At 41.2% G+C, this 25,093-nt stretch overlaps 1 protein-coding gene across 1 annotated transcript in view; it reads left to right on the top strand.

The window, feature by feature from the left end:
• The first annotated feature begins 10,381 nt into the window (after positions 1-10,381).
• The window catches only part of URB1 (URB1 ribosome biogenesis homolog), a 56,471-nt gene continuing 41,759 nt past the window's right edge, over positions 10,382-25,093 (top strand). Inside the window, exons 1-9 of the mRNA XM_065862559.2 lie at positions 10,382-10,561; positions 10,806-10,945; positions 12,531-12,682; positions 14,716-14,848; positions 16,962-17,058; positions 18,477-18,562; positions 20,460-20,585; positions 23,045-23,175; positions 24,318-24,513. Of these exons, the coding sequence (XP_065718631.1) occupies positions 10,408-10,561; positions 10,806-10,945; positions 12,531-12,682; positions 14,716-14,848; positions 16,962-17,058; positions 18,477-18,562; positions 20,460-20,585; positions 23,045-23,175; positions 24,318-24,513 (1,215 nt within the window). The 5' untranslated portion in view covers positions 10,382-10,407. The remainder of the gene's footprint in view (positions 10,562-10,805; positions 10,946-12,530; positions 12,683-14,715; positions 14,849-16,961; positions 17,059-18,476; positions 18,563-20,459; positions 20,586-23,044; positions 23,176-24,317; positions 24,514-25,093) is intronic.

Below are 25,093 nucleotides of genomic sequence, written 5' to 3'. Positions count from 1 at the left end.
AAAAAAAAACATGAATAGGTGAGAGATGACGGAACCATACTAATTCTGTTAAATCCGTTCCTCTCCTCCTGCTCCAACTGAAGTTGGATCCCGTCCAGGTTTGAATTTCCAAACTTTGGCACCTCTTTCTGGAGGTTACACTGAACTTTGACCAGCTTGAACTTCATGTTTGAGTTTGAAGCCACTTTCTTTCCTCACCCTCTCCCTCTTCACACACAGAACAACAACTGGGTAACACACATATTATAGCCATGTTTCCTTAGTCCTGGGCAGATAAGAGCAAACCAGGTTTAACATGAACCTGCCTGAGGTCAGGGACATTGCATCAAGTTTTACTGAATTCAGATAACTGGGATCAAAGATGCCGAAAAAACAGGATAAAATAGAATAGCTCTGAAGCATCTGCAACTGCAAACAAGCATGCCAGGTGTGTGAAGCTCTTCCTTCTGGCTGCTTCAGGTAAGGACAGTGTTTGCCTCTGAACTGAACCAGTTGCCTTCCAACTGTGGTACTGGAAGGAGACTTGTGGGAGTCTCCTGCCTACTCCTCTCAATTTTTCCCTTGATATTGCCATACCTGGTCATTTAATCCGACACTTCCTGCACTTGATCTGAGAGATCAGTTCCACCAAAGGCAGAAATTAATGCCAGGGGAATGTTAAAAGTGGCATAGTTTTTTACCCATCCATAAAAGAAGCATTTGAGGACCACACTTGGATCTTCTAGAAAGGTGTTTAGATGACTACGGTGAACTTACTTGTCTACCCTAGCTCCATACCTGCCATGTCTACCATAACTACATATCTACAATAACTTCAAGTGAGTGCAGTCAGATAATCTATGGCTTCAGGATGCCAGAGCCTCAGTCCCTGTACAGTTCCCAGAGACAGTTCTCATATTCAGGCCACCTGCTATAGCTCTAACAGGAGGTGTTTCACCTCCTTCTCTGTGAATTGCTCCTTAATTCCTGGAGCATAGATGTCAACAATGGCAACTGTTGTATGTGACTCTGAGTAGACAATGGATCTGTGACAAGTGCACAAACAATGCAGAAGAACATATAAAATGTCAAAAATCACTGAGAAATATCCTGTACTCGTGCTTGAAAGTCTTTGAATTGGAAGATCCTGTGTGGCTGTTTGCCTGATGAGAACTTGTGAATCTTTTCTTTCCAGTGAGACAACAATGGCTTTTTCTAGCCCCGTGATGCTGTAAGGAAAAACACATCCCAGTAGTGCAGGAATGAGCCTGGTATGTTTTTGGCACTGTGCAGGTATAACCCAAAGGCAAAGGCAGTCTTCAAGTGCAATGACTAAACTTGGAGAGGTTCAAAATGTTGTAGGTAACCTCCAGGGAGGTGAAGCAGTGAGGGTTGACTTAACAACACAAGAGGCTGCTGGGTGCTCCTGTATGTAGAGACCTGCCTTTTAGGGAAGCCTCCCTGTGGAGTGGTGCAACTTCCGAACATTGGAGCCAACAGGAATTGAAGACAAGTTTTCAGTAAAATGGCACTGCCATTCCCCACCCACCCCCCCCCCCGATGTGGGCTACTTTGCTATTCAACATTAATCTAAAATCTGTAGTGTTTTTGGTAATCCCTGCCGTCCTCAGCACTGTAAACCACAAAGGTAGGAAGGGAGAAAGCATTATTTATCCTGATGTACAGAATGTGTTTCTTTGCCATAGCCTTGAAAATAGCTTCTACCAGCTGGCAACGTTCAGTCGTTGGAAGACAACTTAACTAATCCAGACATGTTCAGCATGTAAAATTCCAGAATCTCTCAGCCTTGGCCTTTCCTTATAAGTAACACGAATGAGATTCATTTTTCCCCCCCCCAAAAAAATGAAAGCCTATAAGTTCAAATGCAGGCTAGATATCATGTCTGCTTCAAACAGTTTCTTTTCAACTTGGGGACAAAAGAAATCATTTCACAGTGTCAAAAATGCAGGAACTCTGTTGTGGCATGGAAGCTTTTCAGGAGCAAAGCCAAAATCTGAGCTCTTCAGTTCTTTTTTCCCCATATTATTCATTTTTCTCTGACCTTTAGCCAAATTGCTAATTTGAAACTTGTATCATGGCTTAGTGTGTGGAAATTCTAATAAAATTGGTGCTGTCAGTTAGAAAATGAACAATGTAAAATAATAGAAGACAGTTGAGTTAGATAGCTTAAAATTTTCTATTTATTAAAAAAACCAAACAAAACACCAGATCTATAGCACCCTAACAAAAATTATCAGAAATAGACAATCTCAGAAATACTTTTTCACATACCTATATATATACACATCTACCCACTATACCTCCTACTGCTTTTTCTTACTCTTTTCTCTCCCATAAATTTATGTGTCATTTTTATTTTCTCATCCCAGAATAAAGTTTCCAAGAAGTTCACTAGTGTTCTCTTTGGCTTTTGAGGGTAAAAAAAAAAAATCTAAGTAGAAAACCCCAGGCTTTTCCCACATTTTAAAATGCTTTATATTCCTGCATTGTGACACAGATGAAATCTACACAACAGTTCAAACAAGCAGGCTGCTATCCTTTCTCTGTTTCTATGGAAATGAGTGCCAGACCAGTTAAAACAAAGCACATGCTTTACAGTAATCACTATATGGTGATTATTTAAAATAACATAGCACATTTTTCCTGATTCGACCTCTATTTCTATGGATACAAGAATGAAAATAGTGGTAGAGAAGCCTCTTGTATTTTTTCAATTCTAAATGTGATTTGGATGCTGTAAGTTCTCACAGAGTGCTACAGATTTTAAGTTCTAACAAGATCTTCAAGTGTGCAATAATTTGAACTTGAGAGGAGCAATTCTGCAAGCCATAGTTAGGAAACATTCTCAGACATCTCAGTAGAAGTTTGAATGAATACAGAGCACAGTACTTCACCCAGCAGGTTTAGAAGGAGGGGAAATATCTCCTATTTTCTACTGGTTTTTGACTCACTTCAGAGAAAGCAAAATTAGCTTACAAGTTTTGAGTTTTGTGGTCATAAGCTGCTTCCTGCATAGTCAGCTCTTGGCTGAACTAATCATAACGCCATACAGACCCTGACCACTTCACAAAAAAGAAGTAAGATGGAACACATCAAGTTTGTGAAACCAATCTCCTTGTGTTTCATCCCATCTGAATGAAATCTCATTCCAGCATCCTCCCCACACACAGCAAAGGCCACCGCTCCTCACGTTCCTGAATCACAGAATCGACTGGGTTGGAAAAGACCTCAGAGATCATCAAGTCCAACCCTTGGTCCAACTCCAGTCCATTTACTAGATCATGGCATTAAGTGCCATGTCCAATCTCAGTTTAAAAACCTCCAGGGATGGTGAGTCCACCACCTCCCTGGGCAGGCCATTCCAATGCCTGACCACTCTCTCTGGAAAGAATTTCTTTCTAATATCCAGCCTAAATTTCCCCTGGCAAAGTTTAAGCCCATGCCCCCTTGTCCTATTGCTAACTGCCTTGGAGAAGAGACCAATCCCCACCTGGCTATAACTTCCCTTCAGGTAGTTATAGAGAGTGATGAGGTCACCTCTAAGCCTCCTCTTCTCCAGACTAAACAACTCCAGCTCCCTCAGCCTCTCCCCATAGGTCTTGTGTTCAAGTCCCTTCACCAGTCGTGTTGCTCTTACCAGTCTTACTGGTACCTGTCCTGTATACAGATTATTTCTTCTAGCAGTTCACCTGGGCACTTGTATAGACATGAAGTAAGAGCCTGTGGTGGATGCACACAGCAGATTTAAGAAATCTAAACAGTGTTCTGCAGCAAGAAGAACCCTAAATCATCCCCTTCACGACAGAGGCATGCCCCATTTTACAGAGCTTAGTGCCGCAAACAAGAGGAAAAAAAAAAAGACCTAAGGTGGAAGAAGAACAAAGGCACTGAGAAAAAAGGTCCTGGCTTCTTGCCCTCTTAAAGCATATAAGTCATCCCAGGTCACTTCCTGACATGAATCTTCCAAGATGGACTAGAAAAGATCATGTGTCTTACCTCTCAGTTTAGGAAGGACATTAGGACAGAGCTTCTGGGTGGACCACAGTCTTGGAAATCAGCCTGTTTACTTGTGAAAGTTACTTACTCTTTCTTCTTAAGTATGTATTTAGGATCAGATTTTCCAAAATGCCTAATGATTTTGCGTACTTGAAATTCAAGACAGCAGCTTTTTAAAGCCACAGAATCAATGTCAAAGCACTGAAAAAGTGGTGGGTTTTCCAAAAGCCTTGGAAAATCAGTCCTCAGGGTCTCTCAGGTTAGGCATGCAAACCCAGTAGTTCCAGAAAAAAGAGGAGCCTGTGTCAATATCTGATCAATGAGAGTGAATAGTTTCGAGATCCAGCCTCACACTAATTCAATCTGAGCACCCCAAGATTAGGAGCAAATAACAAAATTTGAAACTAATATTGCATTGTTTCTAAATGCTTGCTTTTCCTTTACGGGCCATAGGAGTTCCATGGTAAATTCTGAAGAGGTGTTTAATGACTACGTTAAACTAACTCAAGCCTGATGATTATTGAAGATTATTCTGTATATAGAAGGTAGGAAGGATTTTAGTATGCATAGAAGATACTCTTTTTCTGCCTCTGGATGTAACTATCCCATAGTGCCAAAGGGTCTGTATGTTGAATTTAAGGGTTTATTCGGTTTATTGCAAGCAAATACCTATAGCTGCTGTCAGTTCATACCTCCTTTAGCTCTTCCCAGCCTGCTCACTGACCTTCCTGCTCTTCTGTCCTCTTCCTTTCTTTTCTCATCTTTCCACCCATCTTCAGCATCTGGGCAAGCAGCCTGATTCCCGACTCATACCACGCTCTGGCTCAAAACCCTGGTGCTAATGCATGTTAATACTGCTGACGCCACAGGCGAGTTGGGTCCTTTGATATCAATAAGGCTCTGGTGTAATGGTAGGGAAGATAAACTGTCATTAGTCAGGTTTTTAAATGCACTCCTTGAGCTATTCAGAGAAGTGCTGCTCCAGCTGAAGTAACTAAGAGGCTGGAGGAGGAGGAGGAGTGATTTTATTTTTCATGATGCAGAACAAAAAAAAGCTGTGGTTTTACTAAATTGCTGAACTACTTACATCAGAGAGGGATCAGCATTGCAGGGCAGTTTCACTGGAGTTCTTGCCTCAGCCCAGCCCACCCACCCAGTTCCTGAGTCCGTATACCATTCCTGTGCATCACCCAGACCTCTTGTTTCTAAATTTCTGGAATTCAAGCTTTGCGATGTCCATTTCTTCAAGTGTGTGAGCTGGTCCTGGGCTGCTCAGAGCGAGGGTGGTGGCAGTATGGGGCACAGGACATGTGATGAGGAAGAAGTGATAGTGCTGGGCTGTGTTGGGAATATTCCGTTCTTGTGAGGCTGTGTTGAAGAAGTGGTCCTGACTCTTAGTCCGTCTCTTGGCAGCATCCACCCTTTCTCCCTCTGTGATCCCATGTCTCAGGTGTCAAAGGCTGGAAAGTGGAAAGATCTGATGAACAGATGTATGTCACACAGGAACTTGAAATTTTGGTAAAAGCTGAAGGAAACTTTTCTATTCTGTAAACCATGAAAGAACAAAGATGTGATTTTTTATTATATTCAGTCCCTCTGAATGCTTTCTATAATTAACTTAAACATCAAACGAAAAATTCATTATAAGAAACTACTGCATTTCTTACATGCTGTGGCCCAAAGTTAGTGTGGAGCAGATCACAGATCATATATGGCCACCAAGTGGTACCACCACTAAGAGCACTAGTGGTGCAGTGGTACTGTAACTGCCAGGGGCTCTGCTAAACCAAACATCAGTGGTTTTAAAGGTAAAGTCTGAGCCGGGATTAGAATCAGATGTATAGCTCAGTTTAGGTATGGGTCTGTGAGTGGCCCTACTCATAGGGATAGTCATGCAACTGTAGCGTGAGGTTGCAGGCCAGGAGATCAGACTGAGCTTAGCAAGGGTCACCAGGGTATGGTTAGGAAATTATACAAGTTTGTATCGACAGACTTAAGCTTGAGGGCTGGCACAGCCAGTGTTGCTGAGCTGCAGCTAACAGCCAGAGATAGGGGCTGTGTGAGGAAGACCGGAGAGTTTGTGGCTGAAACCAGAAAACAGACCTTGATTAAGGTATTGTGTAAGGACTGGCCTAATCTGCCAAAACAGATTTTGTCTTCAGGATTGCATGAGTGAAGATCTTAGAGCTAGGGATAACGGTCAAATTTAGGAGACAAATTAGGCAGGACTGCAGGGCTGGGACTTGTTACTCTAAATATGGTTCAAGCTAGCAGAGGCTTCAGAGGTCAGATGATGGCTGGTGCAGGAAAGGGTCACTTGGCTTGATTACTTTTGTGTCTGGAACTGTTTTTTGAAGGAGGGCAAGAGCTAAATTTCATGAGAAGGACTGAGAATTATTTTTCAGACTAGCAAATGCCAAAAGGGCTAATGTGTATCTTGGAAATTATTATATGTTCATCTGGCAAGAATCACAGAACTATCTTTCAATTTACTGAAAACCGGGCATCTTAGAGATTAATTCTTAACTCATTCACTGCTTACATCTGTTGAACATGTAGGCACAACAGAGCAGATGAACTTTAATCTTGATCTCTCATTCTTCGATTGTGCCTCCATGAATGGAGCTGGCCAAAACACAGGCTTGCGGGAGAAAAACTGTCCTAGATATAACAGAGAAAGAAAAGGACACAGGATTCAAAGTACACTACAGCAAGAACATGGAAATAATCTGGTTTGAAGTGAAATTAACAGTCTTCCTCACCATCCCTGTTAAAGCCTATGACAACTACTCAGGCAGCAAGAGGAGATAATAATTTAATTTAAAGTTGAAATTAAAATAATTTTCAATAGCACTTTGCAGTAATATTTTTGTACTAGATATTCTATGAAATATGGTGTGATGATAGTGATTGGGCTTGTAACTCTGATAACTATGACTTTTACCCAGAAGATATCAGTATGGGTGCTTTAAGCTTTTTAAAAGCTGTGCTAAATACATATTTTCTCAGGTCTACTAGCTCTAGCCTTCATTTTCATTACCTCAAAACTAAAACAACTCTCTCTTGAGAATGATATTTACTTTCCATATTATGTGCCGCCCAACTTCTGGAAAACTTTAAGGTTGAAATAAAGGATTCCCATTATCCAGAACAACCTACCAGTAATGTTTTATGGAAGAACTGAACAGAATTTAATGGGAGAATTGAATTGTGCCTTCACATAGAATTTGCTATACTATGGTGAATTCCAAATGAAACTGCTATCAAAACAAGCAGAAAAATAGTTGAAATCTACTGAGTTATATTTAAGTATTTCTGAAAATATCATAAAGCAGTAGTAGAGTCTGGAGTATGATGTAACCAGCAGCATTAAGATGCTTTTTAGCCTTGTTTTTCTACGGTACTTTAAAAAAGCCCTTGTACCTAGTATCTAGCAATTAATATTTTCATATTTCCTTTCTGTCTCAGGTACTCCTTTTATTTTACCCTTTTCTGCATTCTAACTTCACCTTCTTTTATTTTACCCACCATCTGTTCTCAAAACATCATAGCATGTTCCATCAACATTAAAGCATTTATTCATCCTAAATCCTAGAACGGCTGTTAATGTTGCCTTCTTCTGGATCACTTCTTTAAACAGGATTTTGTTAAAAAAACAGTTATAACAAAAACTCATGTCAGGAAAAACATAAAACCATTAATAGCACATTTATTTATTACTTGTAAATAAGAATAAGAATCTGTTTTTGATAGATCTCTAACCTGATTTTCATTTTCTCGTACTGACATAACAATCTCCTTTATCTACTGCTAGTGTTTCAACTATTGACATTTCATATCAGTTTATCAGAACAAGACTTTTTCCATTCCTCCTTATCACTCTGGTTCTCCTCGAATAACTCTTGCTGAAAGCAAAACCTCTGGTTTCAATTTAAGTCTAGAGAACAATATATTTGGCCACCTTGAGTAATGTGTTTCACAGGCTGACAGGCAACCTGTACCCTTGTATAGTATCTCATTATTTGTTTGTAATTTTTAGTGTTTATATAAGGTGTTTTAACTAGATAGATTTTAAAATGTAAACACAGACCCTTAACTGGAAATCAGTTTATGACTATTGTTTTTGCAAACTAACAACCATTTTACTTTTCCCCTAGTATCTCAAGAACTTCTCTCCTCTCTCTGCTACTCCATGCTATCCCCTTCCACGCCAAAATCTCTGTCTCCTTGGTTCAGGACTGCACGGGACTGTGAAACTGTGATGTCTGTGGAGACAAAAACCTGCTTGGCTTTGGGAGCACCGATGGATGAGAGACTGTTGCAGGGTGCTGGAGGTCTGCTTTTGAAGTCTTCCTACCACAGAAGCTTTCACCCCTCAGCAGTACCAGTGAGGACCATGTGGATGCACTTCAAATGAGGTGATCAAAGCATCCCAAAGTGGCAGGAAAGAAAAATTGTGATAACTATTTTTAACGCTTTTTGTCAACTTGGATACTGATTGTGCTGACAACCAAACGCATACTCACACTGCTGTGCGATCTGCTCTAGGTGAGCCTACTTTAGCAGGTGGGTTGGACTAGGTGATTCTGGGCTCCTCAGTTTAAGAAGGACAAGGAGTTACTGGAGGGAGTACAGCGGCAGTTACGAAGATGATTAGGGGCCTAGAGCACCTTTCTTATGAGGAGAAACTGAGAGAGCTGGATCTGTTCAGCCTGGAGAAGGCTGAGAGGGGATCTCATCAATGTTTATAAATATCTCAAGGGTGGGCATCAAGAGGATGGGACCAGACTCCTTTCAGTGGTGCGCAACAATAGGATGAGTGGCAACTGGCACAGACTGAAGCACAGGAGGTTCCACCTAAATATGAGGAGAAGCTTCTTTACTTCGAGTGTGCCAGAGCACTGGAACAGGCTGCCCAGAGAGGTTGTGGAGTCTCCTTCTCTGGAGACATTCAAAACCTGCCTGGACATATCCCTGTGCAATCTGCTCTGGGTGAACCCGCTTTAGCAGGTGGGTTGGATTAGATGATCTCCAGAGGTCTCTTCCAACCCCAACCATTTTGTGGTTCTCCGACGCAAAGTGTAGTTTATGCTTTATGCACACACACGTACAAAGCACCTTTGCGTTTCGCCCCGGGGACCAAATGCCTCACTGGAAGGGTGGCTGTCTGGCATGCAATAATAACCGTAGGCACAGGGCAGTTTTGGGCAACGAAATGTCAACTGAAATGTGTGACAGGGACAGGTCCATCACCAGAAACGAGCAGCCAAGTCTTACATGCACAACACCAGGCCCGTGCCAGTGGAGGGGGATGCTGCAGCCGTGGTGTTTTCTGACGCGCCATTTTCCTCCCGGAAAGCTCCAAAGGGGAGGCCGCAGGGGCCACAGGGGAGCGCTGCTGGCGAGGGGGCTCTGTACGAACCACAAGGCAGCTGGGGCAGAGGCGGGAGGAGCAGCAGTGCTGGGAAATGTCATGGAGAGAGATGGGCCCGGGATGGGCAGGGGCTGCTGCCTCTGCATGGCACAGACTGCCAGCTGAACTTGCAGCAGAGGAACTTTAGAAGTTTGGATTTCTTCTCCAGTTCATGCAGGCAATCACCTTTTACAATCCTCTATGCTCACCTGAAGAATACACACGGCATCACCTGCCAATCATGTCGGGAGAGGCAGGAGGACATTAGCTGTTCCTTCAGAATGCTTTGAAACTAAAGCTTGCTGTGCAATGCTCCTTTGCAGTTGCATGATGATAAAGTTTGTGAGGTTCAAAACCGATTGAGAAGGAAGGAGCAGCATAGAGGTTTTGAACTCTCATGTATTTTCTTTGTTCCTTTGGGGCAGATGTATGCATTTACCTGCCTGTTTTGCTCAGTAATGCTTTTTCTGAGTAAAGTATCTTTGACTGTCTTGAGAGGAATTGCTTTGCCAGATGCCATGCTGACCTGTGCCTTGAGATATGTGCAACTCATTGCCAGTAGTGACTCCACATTCCAGAGTACACTTAGGAGCTCTTTGGTTGAGCAAAACCCCCGTCACGGTTTAACCACAGCTAGCAATCAAAACCATGATAGCCACTCATTCACTCCCCACCTCTCCCTGCTCCTAAGTATAGGAGAGAATCGAAAGCAAAGGAAGAAACTTGTGGACTGAGCTAAAAAACGTTTCGTAAAGTAACAAAATACTACTACTAAATATAAAATTTAAAAAAATATATAAAATAAGAGATTCAGCGGGGGAACTATACGCTGCAGCCGGCCCTCAGCTCCTCAGAGCGGCAGAGATACGGCCCCACAACTCCCCCGGTCCGGCCCCGGGGAGGAGGCGGCTGCTGCCGCTGCTTCCTGCCGGGGCGCGGCGCCGCCGCCACAGCCGCTTCCGGGGCGGCCTTTGCGGGGCGGGGACAGTGGCAGCGGCATGGCGGTGAAGCGGCGCGGCGTGCCCGCGGCCGGCCCGCCGGCGGCCAAGCGAGCCTGCCGTGAGGAGGAGGAGAAGGAGAAGGAGAAGGAGGAGGAGTTCAACGGTGCCCGCTTCAAGGCGCTGCTGCGGGATCCCACCACCGCCGGGAAGGGTGAGAGACCTGGGGAATGCGGTGAGGTAAAGGCGTGCTCCGTCGGCGCGGCGGGGGCTGGAGCGGCTCCCCGGGGAGCTCGGGGACGGCGTGGGGGTGATGATGATGATGATGATGATGATGATGGCTATTGCTGTCCCGTTGGTACCTGCTGCTTCTCTGGGCCCCGAGCCCGGGGGGGGGGGCGGCTCGTAGCGTGTGACACGTGAGGCGGTGGCTCTCGGGTGACACTCCGGCCTCGCAGGTCTAGAGACCTTCGTCTCCGTTGCGAAGACGCTGCCGTCGCCTGAGATATATGATGTCGTGGAGGGATACGTAAAAATTTCCATGGAGTGTGCTGAGATCTTCAAACTTCTGGACGGGGAGAGGAAACCTGAAAGTGAAGTAAGTCAGACGTGCTATACAGGGCGTTTCAAAAAGATTCACCCAATTTGGAATCGCTATATCTCCACAACTGCGAAACTCTTGACAGTCTGTTCAACTAGCGGAGGGAACGTAGAGCATTTGTAAAAAGGTTACTAAAGCTTGATAGCTCATTAAACGGTTCGTTAATTTTTGTGTAATTGTAACATGTTGGGTCCATCTTTCTGAAACACCCTGTAGTTTAATGACTGGCACCATGCATTGAGGCTGGGAGAGGAACCACTGAAGAAATGCTTTGCAGCATAAATAACTGATAATTTGGGATGGGTTTTGCTGTGTGTGTTGTTTGCATTTGTTTGTTTGTTTTCCTTGAAGTCGTAGTGGCAGAAGCACCGATCAAGTGGGAAATAATGTCCTTTTCAGTGCAAAGATGTTTCTGGATTTAATGATGCACACAACTGGAAGTCCTGCCAAAATCAAGCTGTTAAAGGTTCTTTAAATGTTATCAGAAGGCCATTTCAAAAGTAAGGAGGTCAACAGATACAGTTAGGCAAACAGAAAAATAGTCCAGTGGAAGTAATTGTTTTTATATAACTAGACACCTCCCTGATACATCTGTATTTCTAGGAAGCCACTGGTAAAGTTGACCCCACTTTTCTTATCTGAGCTGGACACAGTTTTTCCTCATCAGAATATGATGAACGAACTAAAGAATTTAAAAATGTTTTTCCACTGTGAATACTGTGGCATTATTAGCTTAAATCTGCTTATAACATAAAATTGGATGGTGTTCTTTTCAACCTCCACTTGTCGGTCTTTGTGTTAAATGATCATTTTTGTCTGTTATGACAACCTGTGTCATGTTCAGTGATGTGCTTTCTTCAAGATCCTTTAACTAATAGAGACTAATACTTGTAATGAATACAGTCCCAGTGCTGTGTGGACTCTGCACTCATCTAGGAGTTAATTGCAAGACTGGAGCAGCTCAGATGGTTTTCTTCAACATGTTTCATTATGCACGTGCTAGCGGTTGTGTCATAAAGCATCGATTCATTAGCCCTAGGCCTTGGCCTCCAGCTTGAAAAAGGCCTTTGAGATCTGTCAGCCTGCACTGAGAATTGTGCTGCAGTCTGTGTTTGCACCCCCAGAAGCTGTTGTGCATATGCAGACAAGTCATGCATATAGGTCTCAATTCCCATGTGAGGAGGAACCCTTTTTTACATTAAATTTATTTGTCCAGGCCTTTAGTCAGCATGTCGTCTTGGGCTTTCAGTGGAACTTGTCCTGTTATACTACTGAATTTCATGAGTTTAGCAACTGAAAAAAAAAATGAGGAGTTGACTGGCCTCCTGTGGTTCTCTGGTCTTTCATATAGTATCTGTATAGGGGCTTCCTTGAAAATTTGGACTCTCAGAACTAATCCGATAGAAAAGGAAGTGTTAATTTGGAAGAGAATTCAGAAGTTAACTTTGATTTAATATGTGGAAGCTTTCCTCTTGTGATGGGGTTACTCTTTTTTAAATGGTGTTTATTACTGCTTGCTCCACTAATAATTTCAAACTGTGTCTGCTATTGGCAGATATTAACATATTCCTATGTCTTACAGATGATATTAATCTTTCAAGCATTAGAGGCCATTTTACTGAGGACAGCCAGTGACCTCTCCCATTTTTCTGTTGTGGGAATGAACATAGTCAAAAAGTTGATTCATTCCTACATGAGATTGGTCTATGCTGCTTTATATTCTGAAAATCACAGGTAAGTTTTCTTTGTACTGTTGCAGAGAATCTCTGTCAGTTGCTCTGAATTGATCCTGAGGAGCTGTCTGGGTCTTGCACATTTGTATAACATGTTGCAAAATTCAGCTTGACGTTTTGCTAGTTATCCACCTTTATGTAGTGATACTGTTCCACATTTCTTAAAATAATTGCACTTGGAAGCCTTTGCAAGGTGGAAGCTCTGATATAATACGCAATCTAATGCTATATGATACTTTCCTGAGGCTGTTAGTTTTTGTTGGTTATGCCTGTCCCAGTGGGAGGTAAGGTGGATGGTATCTTGAGTCCTATTATTTTAATGCTAGTTGGTTTGTGAAGTGAAATGTACTGCATGGAACAGGGAAGAGCGGGCTTTCTTGTAGTTGACAGAGTCTGAGCAATCTGTCTCATGATGGCAAAAAAGCTGCTCTTGAGTGAGTGCTTGATTTCACTGTATTTTTTGTAGTCAGATTTCCATTTCTAGAATAGATTATTTTTTGTTGTTGTTTCCTCTGTAACATTTCCTGTCTCTTAAATCTAAGGCCATTTTAGGCCTATTTCAAGCACTCATGTGTTATCTAATCCAGTCTGCACAACTATTTCTCATGCTCTATGGACAGGGTGAGAGAAGCTCCAGGTGCCAGAGAAATTTTAATACAAATCTGGAAGGAAGGGGATGGGAGAGAAAATAATAGAGACTGCATAGCTTGTCTTTCAGTCTTTGGACAGGTCAGAATTTTATGCTTTTCAGTTCATGGACACAACTGTGCTTCCAGCACCACTCAGTTGATCTTACTGCAACAAACATTTTAACTGTACATAGAATCCCAAAGATGAGTGATTAGGTATATTGTAAAGTCGATTTTGGAGCTATGCAAGATCTGTGCTTCGTTATAGCTTTTGGAGAAATGCTTCTAGAACCTGCATGGAGGAGGCTGCAGATTTCTGATGGTATATGCTCTGCCTTTTCTGTGCTACCTCTTTGGCGTGCAAAAGGATTTTATTGTGGTGGTATATCTAGATGGGATCTCTGCTTTAATCATACAGCTTTCTTACAGATTGTCCATGAATGAAACATGATGGACAGATTCCAAACCCCATAATGGTAGTGGCTGTCCAGATGATGGAGGTCTGCTGACTTGTAGCCAATGGCCCTGTCATGTTCCTATTGAAATAAATGGCAAACTCCCATTTATTTAGGAGTTCTTAAATTTTGGCGCTTTCTTCCTTTTATCCTACTTTATAACATGAATATCCACCCTCTCATTACAGTGTAATTTTTGGGAAGACTATAAATAGACATTCCCTTCTTTCCTCTCCCCTCCTTCCTGGTTGCCATTATCACTGCCTAAAATAATGTTTTTTGTCATTTTAACTTCCATTCTGTTTTCTCAGGCATATTTTCCCAGTGGTCAGTAAGCAGGAGTCAAAACTGAGTGTAGATCTTGGGATTTAGTTTATGGTAGGGTCATGCTGCATACTTCAACTGAAGAAAACGTCTGTCATTCAGCTAAAATACAAAAAAAATCAGTCTTAGTTTGGCCTGTACTGTGTGTGTCCTTAACTTCAGCACCAGCTGTAACTCCTGTGGACCTGCTTGTGGCAGTAGAGAAACATTTGCAGGAGTGGGGACTCTGTGCAAGACATAAGCTTGTAGAAATAGGCTATTCACAAAGAAAATCTAAGTCCTTTGTGAATAGCGGAATAATTTGTGTTTGGCCTAAATCTGTATTGTGATGGTCATTAAAGTGGTTGGTTACTTATTCAACTAAAGCTCCCATCAAGTGCAGCAAGAGCTTTGCTTGACTGGGGATGCTTTCCTAACAGCTATCTGGATTGCTTGTGTTGGCACTGACTCAGAACTACTTCATGCCTGAAGCTCCCAAAGGCCTGGGGTGGGTATTGGAGCTGAAATGGGATAATTTCTTTTACAGGAAAAAGGTATTGCTTTGGATTTTGATCTATCAATTCAGTTGCTTGTGTAACTGTCATCCTGGAAATAACCTGCGGGTTTTCCTCTGCCTTTTGTTTTAGGATGAGCCGCGTGTGCCTTACCCTGTTGTCAGCAATGGTGGCTCAGGGGCCAGATACAGCAAGGGATGTGTATAGCCATTTTGATTTCAATAATAAGCATCTGCCTGGATTATTGAAAAAAAGATGTAAGAAGGTAAATTAAGCTGCTGTGTGCCATGCAATGCTACACCATGGTGCCGTCAGTTTTCTTCTGCCAAATATTTGAAACTAAACTGTTGTCAAAGTCTCTCTACTTTTTTTGTCTACAAGAGCTTGCCTATTCCTTCTTGTCCTGTGTCAGGCTGAAATGCTTCTTGATTGTTTTTAATTGCCAGCAGAACTGATCTATGGGGTAAGAGCTTCCCATCCACTTATATAAGAAATCCCCAGGGGATGTTTCTGAGTATTTGCGGTAGTGGGAGAGCTGGCCTGCACTCTTGAGGTATAGCCTGCTTTGTTTTCCATCCCATGCTGGTCTTTCTCATCTTGTCAGGGTGCAGAACTCCTCAGGATAACCTTGTTTTTACATCACCTTGTAGAATTTACTGCAGAACATCAAAGTGCCTTGTCTGGTTCTAATAAACTGTGATGAAATATAAATGTGTAGTTTTTGTGGGCTGCCCTTTTAATGTCTAAAATGGAGTGAAAGGAATCTTAAACTCCTGAAAACTATTCAGTGATGTGTTTGAGAAGAACTCATTTTTTTTTCCAATGCGTTTGGTCCCACTGAAATAAATGGAGGTTCTGCAATTGTAGAAATGGAGAGAGTTCTTTGCCTAGTAGTAGTGCAGTCAGAGTAATTGCATTTGAAAATATACCCAGGAGATTTAAACAATCTCTTTGTGGAAATCCTTGAGGAGGATATACGAGTGAGTACAAAAAGTCACTCCGCTTTTCCCAAAAGGAACTTTATTTCTTGTTTCCTCTCCATTTGCTAAAAATAATCAGGGCTGATCTGAACCAGTGTCTCAGAACAACAGTATTTATATTTCATTCCAAATATAAATGCATAATAAATCTGCTATTATTTTAAATGCTGATACATTGTTTCTAGTTTTTAAAGATGACTTGCAGAAAAAAAGTGTACATTTATGTTGGGTTTGTGCCACCTGTGGTCAAAAATGAGACTGTGAAAGGTGGTTTAGGGGACAAAGGGGTGTGTTTATTTTTTTTGCCTTCTACTTGATTGCTTTATATGTAAACCATTTAGGGAATGTCAGATTTCATGTTATTGACCTTACTGCAGAGGTTTAAGAGTACCTCCACCCCTTAAATTAAAATGTTTGGATGCAGGTAGTCATTTGACTGTAAGCTTATTAGATATGCAAGTAAGGTACAAGAAGAAAAAGTTTCTAGAAACAGACTGAAGATCATACTCTTGCTCAGCTTTCAGTGAAATTATTATGTCAAAACTGACTATCAGAGGTAAATTTTTAATACAAAAGTATCAGGCCCAAAGCTTACAGCAAAATCTCATTTCTTTCTCTTTACTTCTTCTTTCAACCCTTTCATGAGTCACTTCTGTCTTACATTTAACTTAGTATTTTCTTTCAGATATTTTTACACATAGCTTAATTTTGCACAATAAGTTTCAAAACGTTATAAATCATGTTCATATCCTATGATCCTTTTCTAGTCAAAGCTTTCATTACTTCCACTGTGTTTGTAGTTTTATAACATATTAGCCCCTTTTTTAAGAGTAGTTGTTTTTTTTTTGGCAGTCTTAGTTGCATGACCTGGGTAGCTGCATGGGCAGCTGTGATAGCTGAGGGATGTTTGTAATGCACTACAGCTCGAAAATGGCAACAAGAGACAGGAGTTCCCAAGACTGGCACTGCTGTGGAAGCCTGTGTAGTAAGGAATTGCAGCAGCACTACTGTCATTGCCATTCTTGAGTGTTTTTGTGAATTCACCAGTGTACCAAGTGGTGCAAAAGTGAGGATGTTCAGCGATGTGTGTACAAGGGTTTGGCATGAAGCTACTGTTAATGTTTTCTTTTTCATTTACAGCCTGTCTCATATGTTGAAACACCTGCCTTTTTGATGTTAACTTTAACAGACTGTGGTCTGCTTAATGCAAGAAGTTTTTCAGATGAATCTGTTGTGGATGTATTGTATAGAAAAATGTGTATGGCTATATGCAACATGTTTATAGAAGTTGTTTAATTTACCTTTTTGTAGTATTTACAATGATAATAAACTGTTGCAATATTAATTTTGCAGTTGTGTACAGTTGGTATGCTAACAGTGCCTTTTGTTTTTTTTCAGGGGAGACCTGATGTCCGTATGGCCTATATTCAGTTTGCTCTCTCGTTTTTAATTGCTGGTGACAATGCAGTCTTGACACAGTTGCTGGAACTAAAAGGTACAGCACAATTGCTAGTGGTTTTTTGTTTGTTTGTTTGTTTTGGCAGGGTCTTTTATAGGTGTTAATAAATATGAGCTAATTCAAAATATGAAGCCCTTAAACTGTAGTAATAAGATACAAAATACATATTTTTAATCTTAATCCCTGAAAAGCTTTAAACTTCTTCAGTATTCTAATGAGTGCCTCTTCTGCTTGAGAATAATGTTTGCTGTCTTCAAAAACTCTGCAAAAATAGAAAGCCCTTGGTAACACAGATGTAAAAAAGGTAATATAACTTTGAGACCATAGATTCAATAAGCAGAAAAAAAACTTTATGGCCTTCAGCCTTGCTCATAACACAGTAGTAGTGGATATGTTGCGTTAAAAATATTTTTTAAAGTGTTAAAGACTGTGCATACCTTATTATCCTCATGTGGGACAACTGTTGCATACTGCATTAGACTGATTTTTATCAAAGATTCAGGAGACTGGTATAGTGTCCTTTGCATCCTTTATGGAGGCATCACATGGGAGTGCAGTCCAGGAGTGTGTTACACCCATGTCTCTTTGAGAGGGGGGTCAAACAGGATCCAGGAAGTCCAGTCTTACAGACACTTGATTAATATTTGACCCCTTATGGGCTGAAGATAATGTAAGACTTCTGTTGACTTTGATGGTTTGCAATCTATTGCTGATGTTCCTCAAGTTGTGAATTATGACTCTTGGTAAAGCTATGAAAGAATTCAGAAAGGATCTAGAAATGCTCTAAAAAGAGTAGTCACTAGCTGGCAGCATTTAACTTCTTCTAGGATGAGGGTGTGAGAACCGGCCATAATGATCTACTTCTGGTGTTCATGCTACCCTGGGGCTGCTGGTTTCCTTTAATTGCTCACAGTTGTTCAGGTCTTTCAGAATGGGGAATGGCAGTGCACATCTAGTCAGCACAGCTGGCTTGCATTCCCCTGTGAGATACTGAAGTCCTCTGTCAGCTGAAGTTTTCTAACTTTGGGATGCACAGGTGAGCCAAAAGATGAGGCATGTGGTTGAAGATGTAACCTCCAAACATTTGAGAACCACTCAGTGAAACAACTGTAACTCCTTCAGTGGAAAGGATAGGCATTTACTCAAGTGTCAATAGTGCACAGCACTCTGGGGCCCAGAATACGTTTGAAGTTGACAGATGCTGTTGCAATAAGTGTTAATAACCAAGTTGACAAATTAGCTACAATAAGGTAGGTTTGCCAGCATTACTTGTTCATCACTTTAGTTACAGACACGTTATCCTCCTGAACCCTGATTGCAGCCTTTTGATTCATCCTTAAATGTAACAGCACGGTAAATATGACATTGAAGAGAAATGAATTTGAATTACCTGAAGCATTTTAGTATGAAAATAGCTTTCACGTTTTCACTTAACATTTGAAATGTCTTTTTAGATTTCATTCCAGATATTCTTCGCTCTGAAATAAAGGAAGACAAGGTTTCCACTGTCAATCTTCTACTTTCCACACTGAAAACTAAGGTATGATATGCCCTTGAAACTGCATCGTCTCTTGTTTCCTGTTTTATTTGCTACTGGAAACAGTTTTGCAGTAATTTCTCATGAAATGTATTGCTCTTTAGGATGTTTGCACTGTACTGCTGCAAGTTTCTCAGTGTGTCTATTACTGCCAGTGTTCGTTCAAGGTTGATAGCTTGCCTGTATCACTGTTTCAGGAGAGAAGCTTGTTATGCTTTTCCAATGCACTCCTTTAAAGGAAGTCATTGCATAGCTTGTACTTGGATCCTAATTTCAGCTCATCTTTAGCATGTGGTGTCCAGCAGATTCTGATTGTTTTGTGGGTTGTGATTGCATCAGTGCCAAGCCTGAAGGTCAAAAGGACTGGAATCTTTTTGGTGCTTCCAGTGGCAGTAAGATTGGTCCTTCAATTAATGTCTCATGCTGAAATGGGGAGTTCAGCTAGATTTGGCTAAGTTTGTTAGCTTTGAACTAGGTAATGACATGCAGTATCCTCTTTCCAGGAGAAAAAGGGTTGTGTGTGTGTTTTTAGTGTGGAGACTGTGGCATGAAATGGGTTTCTAGGAGCTGTCTGGTTGCAGCTGAAGGGTGTGCGGTACTGTTCCCCAAGCAGCTCTGGCAGAGCTCCGTTGGGGCCGCATCCTGTGGTCTTTGGATTTGCTTCCTGCTAGGATGGCAAGGTTTCTGCTACAGGAGATAAATTCAGTCAAAGTTACTTCTTTGTGGGGTAGAGAAAAAGGGAAGTAGGGAAGTCTTATAGTAAAATTGTCTTGCCAAAATCAGAAGTTTTTGTGAAAAAGGAAGGGTACCTTCCACCTACTATCCAAAAGTACCATTGGAGAGGTAAGTGTACTCCTCTTTGAAGTTGTTTTTTCTGATTCTTTCAGAACAGACAGAAATAACCTTGTGATATAGCACAGTTGAGACAGAAAATTTGAAAGCAGGAATTGCTGAAGGGTGTGTGAGTTGATTTAGTCTTGACTGCCTTTCCCATGCTTTGTTGTCCCTTAGATTCTGAGCATGGCAGTGCCTCTTTCACTGTGATGCACCAGCTTATTGCTGCTGTGGGTACAGTAACTGGACCAGAGATTTATTTATATATATATATATTTAAAATGCTTTTAGTTCCAGTATCTATGATTTTTTAAATTTCTGTTTTGAAATACTGTTGCAATGTTGCACAAGCTGCCGTATGACCAATTGAGGAAAGGAAGAAAAAATAGTTTCAAATTTAGAGTGTAACCATAAAAGCCTGTCTCAGACTCACATTTTCCACAACTGACAGTTTAAAGCCAAAAATATTATTTCATTTTTCTATTGCAATAACCTTGGAAGAAGGAGAAAAAAGCTAACATTTAAATGTAAAATAAACCTCCCTGAAACTTTGTTTTCTAAATTAAGCTTTTCCCATGTGGGAATCGTACATCATGTTGTGTTATGTTATTGGCGAAAGCTAACACACTGCACGACTCCTTGAGTTTAGCAAGGAAGATGAGATTTAAAAAAACAAGGACCGGATAAAACAGTAGGAGAACTTCTAAGAACTTCCTCCACTGTGTTTTCCCTTTCACTCAAACTTTACTTGTAGCAGGTCCTACCATCTGAACTGGTAGGTTTCCATTATCCTAGTCTGTGGCTGTCTAAATACATTCTGTGCTTTCTAGGTGAACTTGTGAGTCTGTCCTGCTTAGCATGTGGAGTCCTATGGCTTCATCCATATCAAGGTGGGAGCAGGAGCATCTGAAAGAGGTGCTAACAGGACAGGCAGAACCTTCTGTCACTATAGTGAGGAGAGTGAGCTGTCTCTGTACTGGAAGAATGAAGTGCATTGCTAATTTGCTGTTATTTTGTGATAACTTGCAATTAATACTTGTTTGGGGTTTTTTCTCATTGTTTTCAGGTCGTTCAAAATAAAAATATCACCAAAACCCAAAAAGTGCGCTTTTTTACTGCAGATGTGTTGATTCACATTTCTTCACTTTACCGGTGGAATGGGATTACTGATGTCAGCCCTGGGGATTTAAAGGTCTGGTAATTTATTTCTTTGTACCTCCTAGTCCTTGTCCTGCATTTCCCACCCATGCCCCTTTTGCAGCCCACAGGCTCTGAAATAGCTCCCAGTTGCTCCAACCTTGAGATACTCAAGAAGAGGGATCTACTGAAGCTACTTGAAAAGAAACCTTGACCTTCTGCTGCATCTCGCTGCTTGAGGAGGAGTGTTTATTTCCCGTCTCTCATGACCAGAACTGCAGTACAGATCTGTTAGCCAGGGAGAAATGGGGCTTTCGGATGAGAGTGCTGTATTCATTCCACAGCCTGAACAAACATTTCTCTCTGTAGAAAAATATATCAGGAGCAATGTTCTTGCCACATGCCTTGTTCCCATCCTACACACTGATCTGATATGAGAGTGCCGTGGTTTAACACGAGCTAGCAATATAACCACAACAGCCACTTGCTCACTCCACCCCCACCCCCCCAAATAGAGAAGAGAATGGAAAGGGGGAAACAAAGAGATAAACGAAGTTTAATTAAGTAACAAAATACTAATACACTACTACTAAATATGTACCTATATATAGTAGAATAAAAGATACTCAATGCAATTCCTCACAAACTCCATCTGCACCAAGCAGCCAGGTCCAGGAAAACAGCACCTGGTCACAAACAGCTGGTCTTGGAGAGGGGAGAGAGAAGAAAGGCAGAAGGGCCCAGAGGCCTCTGCAGAACAGCAAGATGGCAACAGGCCAAAGTAATGAAAGTTCCAAACTGAACTCCCCCAAACAGGTCTCTGTCACAGCTCCAACAAAGAGAGAGACAGTCAAACCAGAAGATCCTGGACTCTCCTCAAATATGAAGCAAGACGCTTATGGGATGGAATACTCTTGTTGATCAGTCTGGATGTCAGTCAAGCTCTGCCCCATCTATGCCCCCCTTCCTCATTGTCTCACACCTGTGGGGAGAGCGCTCAGAATGTCCTTGGCTCCCACACCAGAGCAATTAAAAACATTAACTCTGTGCTCGAGTGTTATCTCTTGTTCTCAAACTGAATTCAAACAGCGACTGTGCTAGTTATGAAAAAGAAAGGTTTCTAACTGCATAAAGGAAAATTAAGTCATTTTCAGTCAAACTAGCACAGAGAGCTGAGCTCCCGAGATGGCTGCCAGCCTTTTCAGTTTGCACTGCTTGAGAGGCTAGCAGAATTTCTGAGGGCTGAGCCATTATTGATGCTACTGGTCCATGAAATCACATTCTTAAAGTCATAGATGAGACAAGGATCAGGGCCACAGCTGGAGAGTTAGTACTGCAGATATTTTGTCATCTCATAAACAGGTTATGTTTTCGCTTTTTTGCTTAATCTTGTAATCCCTTTTTTTCCTCCTTTTCACTATGGGAATATCTAAGGCATGACTGTAAGCCCAGTGCAAAGCAGTAGAAAGGCTTCTGTGTTTCCACTGGGTTTGGGCTGCAGACTTTTCACCTTTGTGTTGATTAACTCTGGGTTATTAGAAGCCCAACCGTTCTTCAAAACTTCCAACACTGAACAACTGCCTTCCTCTGCTGGATGTTTATGCCTATGCCATTCCAATCCTGATATATTGTAAACACTCTCTGGAGGAGTTCTGTTTCTAGTAGGTGTCTGCTTGGAGCAATGCAAATCTTATTCATAAACCTGCATTTCAGTTTTGAGTGATTTTAATTTCTTAAAATTTCATGCAGTCCTTGTGAGTCATATGGTTTGTGATTTCCCAACTGCAGTTGTCAAAAGACTTCTCATTTGTAGAGGTCTTGAGTTGTGCAGGAGGTGAAGTGTTAATGGAATCTGGGTTCGCTTTTTTTTTTTTTCAGTTTTTTACTTGACGTAGATATTTGGTCACTTCTTCCATTTTTGTATGGTGACTGTAATGGCATTGATCCCCCACCTCCCTTCCCTGAAGTGTTGGCGTATTCGGTGCATTGTCAGCTCTCCATCTTTCTTGCCCTGTGGTAAAGTTGTTCCATCTTCTACCGAATTGGCCCCAAATCATACACATGCTTGTTTCATGTGCTTTATGCTGATTTTTGGTCTTTCTGAACTTCCTCATAGTGCACTTGGCCTGTACAGTTGAAAGTTGTTTATTTCAGATTAAATTTTAAATCCTTGACTTCAAAGTCCCAGGATGGCCTTGCCCAATTTATCTAAGTTTTGTATCGCTACTTTAGCTTGACTTTTCTCTATCTTCTTCTGTCTGGCTTCTTAGCAAAAAGTCGTAAGTCAGTAATGCCCTACAGATAGTACATATGTTTCTAAATTTGGTAGGTTTACTTTCCTTGAAACAAAAAATACTGTAATATTTAATGTATTTAATACAGAAATTGAAATTTGCGATGTTAATCTGAACAAAAGTCAAACTATGTGAAAGGAGCTTAATAAAAATAATAGTGAAATTGGTGTAATCTTTTCTTCTGTGACAGCCTTTTAAACTCCTTTTTTGTTTTTTATAGGTGACCCAAGGTTCTGAAGAGGTGGGAAAGATGATGGTACGGGAGCTTGTCCATAATTTCTTAATGGACCTCTGCTGCTCTCTGAAACATGGCATAACTTTCTATGATCCAAGTCTTGGAACTTCTGGCAAGTAAGTCACCAGACAGCTGGGATTGTGTGTGTGCTCTCTGCTAGGAATAAGGGAGACCTTACTAGTTAACTTGTCTGCACTTCTAGGCCTTTACCAGTAACTTCACTGAACTTCACGGCTTCCCTTTCTCTTTCTTCTGTGGCAGAAGAAATAAATACATTGGGTTGTTTTGTTTTCATCTTTTCAAGATCAAACTATGGGATTTCCTTATACCTCTGCATACTAGAGAGCAGCCTACCCTGTTCATAGGGGCTTAGGCAGCAGTTGTGTTTCTCTGAGCCATCTCTGAATAACTAGATGATGTCCCTTATTGTAAGGTGTGGTTTTGCACCATAGACTTTTTTGGTTTTGAGGTGAAAATGAAGCATCGGAGCTGCAGTGTAAACCAGGTGGTAGTAGAATATCTAGTCTAATTTACATTTTGTAGAACCAGATGTGGTTTATCCCAGATTTTGACAAAATGTCAACGTTTATTTCAGTAGTGTTAGAATTTGACCTGCAACGCTTACCTGGAAGCACCTATTTGCCCTACTGTTTTCATTGGCTAACTAGTTAAAATATGCGTTCACTGAGATTATAACAGATAGAGAAAATAATTGAGACTCTTGTAATTCCATGGAGGAGTTCTCAGAGACGGAGTTTATACTTCCACATTAGGTGGACAAAGAAGGTACTAGCTTGTAGTAGTGGGTACTAACACTGAGTGGTGCTAGAGCAGGTTGTCTCTTGCTTTGAGCAAAATTTTAGCTGGTATTCGTCTGGTATCTGCAATATTCTCATTTGCTTAGGGACATGCAGAAGTAAACTTAAGAAAGAGGACTGAAAGACCACAGAAAGTACTTGCAAGTTTAATATTGTTTCAATTCTACATTTTTAGCTTCGTGAAGTTTGGTTAGAATATTTCTGAAACATTGTGGGTTTAATTAAAAGTAATTACTCTTTGTTGTGCAGAAAACCTGGAGGTAAATTCAGTTCTTACTTTTCTGAGTATACACTCAGAAATCATGCCAGTGGTGTGAGAAGTCTTGCCTTGAATTTACCCCAGCAACAGTTAGAAGAGTTGCAGAGTTAGCATTGCATGTGAAGTATCGAAACAGGGATTTCTTTTTAAAAGTTTGTTTTTTTTTTTTTGTCTTCAATAGGGGAGGAAATATGGTGCTTCTGCGCTTTCTGCTTGGTTTAAAAACTGCAACAGAAGATGAAATGGTTGCTGATCTCATGGTGAATATTCTTAAAGTATGCCCAGATTTATTGAATAGATACTTTAAGGAGACCCACTATTCCTTTGTTCCTAGACTGAAGTCAGCTTGGATGGACAATATAAAGTTACTCAAAAAGGTAAGAGTATGAATGATGCACAACACCTCTCCAGGAGTGCAGAATTACACAAAATTCTAATAGGGAAGATGGTTAAGTCAAACGTTCCTGACCTACAGAAAAGTTACCATGCAAAGGAACTTGGTAGTAGATTGGTAAACCTACCTTTGCTTTTATTACAGACAGATATTATAATGCCAGTCTTTTGTAAAATTTGTTACAATTTGGGTACTGTGCAGTACAGAGCCCGGTCAGCCTGTGGTGTGGCTGTGTTAGGTATAAACTAACTCTGAATTCGTGTTCTTAGCTGAGGTCTTCCTAGTGACAATGAACAAAATTTCACTGATATCAGAGGAACTAAGCTGAGGATCAGGGAGTGGTGTTTTTTTGTTTCAGAAGCAGCTGTTCTGTATCAGAGGAAATTCATGTCTGAAGATGTGTTCACAGCTGTAAAGACACAGTGCTTTAGAGTTTATTGAAATCACTTAAAAAGCAGACAGGCACAGTATTGCACAAATAATTATTTTAAACAAACGAGTTCAGCCCTGGGGAGGTTAGGTTATTGAGGTTTAAGTGAGCTAAACAGGAAGGACTTAATGGT

This window comes from Patagioenas fasciata, chromosome 1, assembly GCF_037038585.1.
Source record: "Patagioenas fasciata isolate bPatFas1 chromosome 1, bPatFas1.hap1, whole genome shotgun sequence".
NCBI classification, from domain to species: domain Eukaryota; kingdom Metazoa; phylum Chordata; class Aves; order Columbiformes; family Columbidae; genus Patagioenas; species Patagioenas fasciata.
Note: the sequence above shows the minus strand (reverse complement) of the source record. Positions and strands in the feature narration are given on the sequence as shown.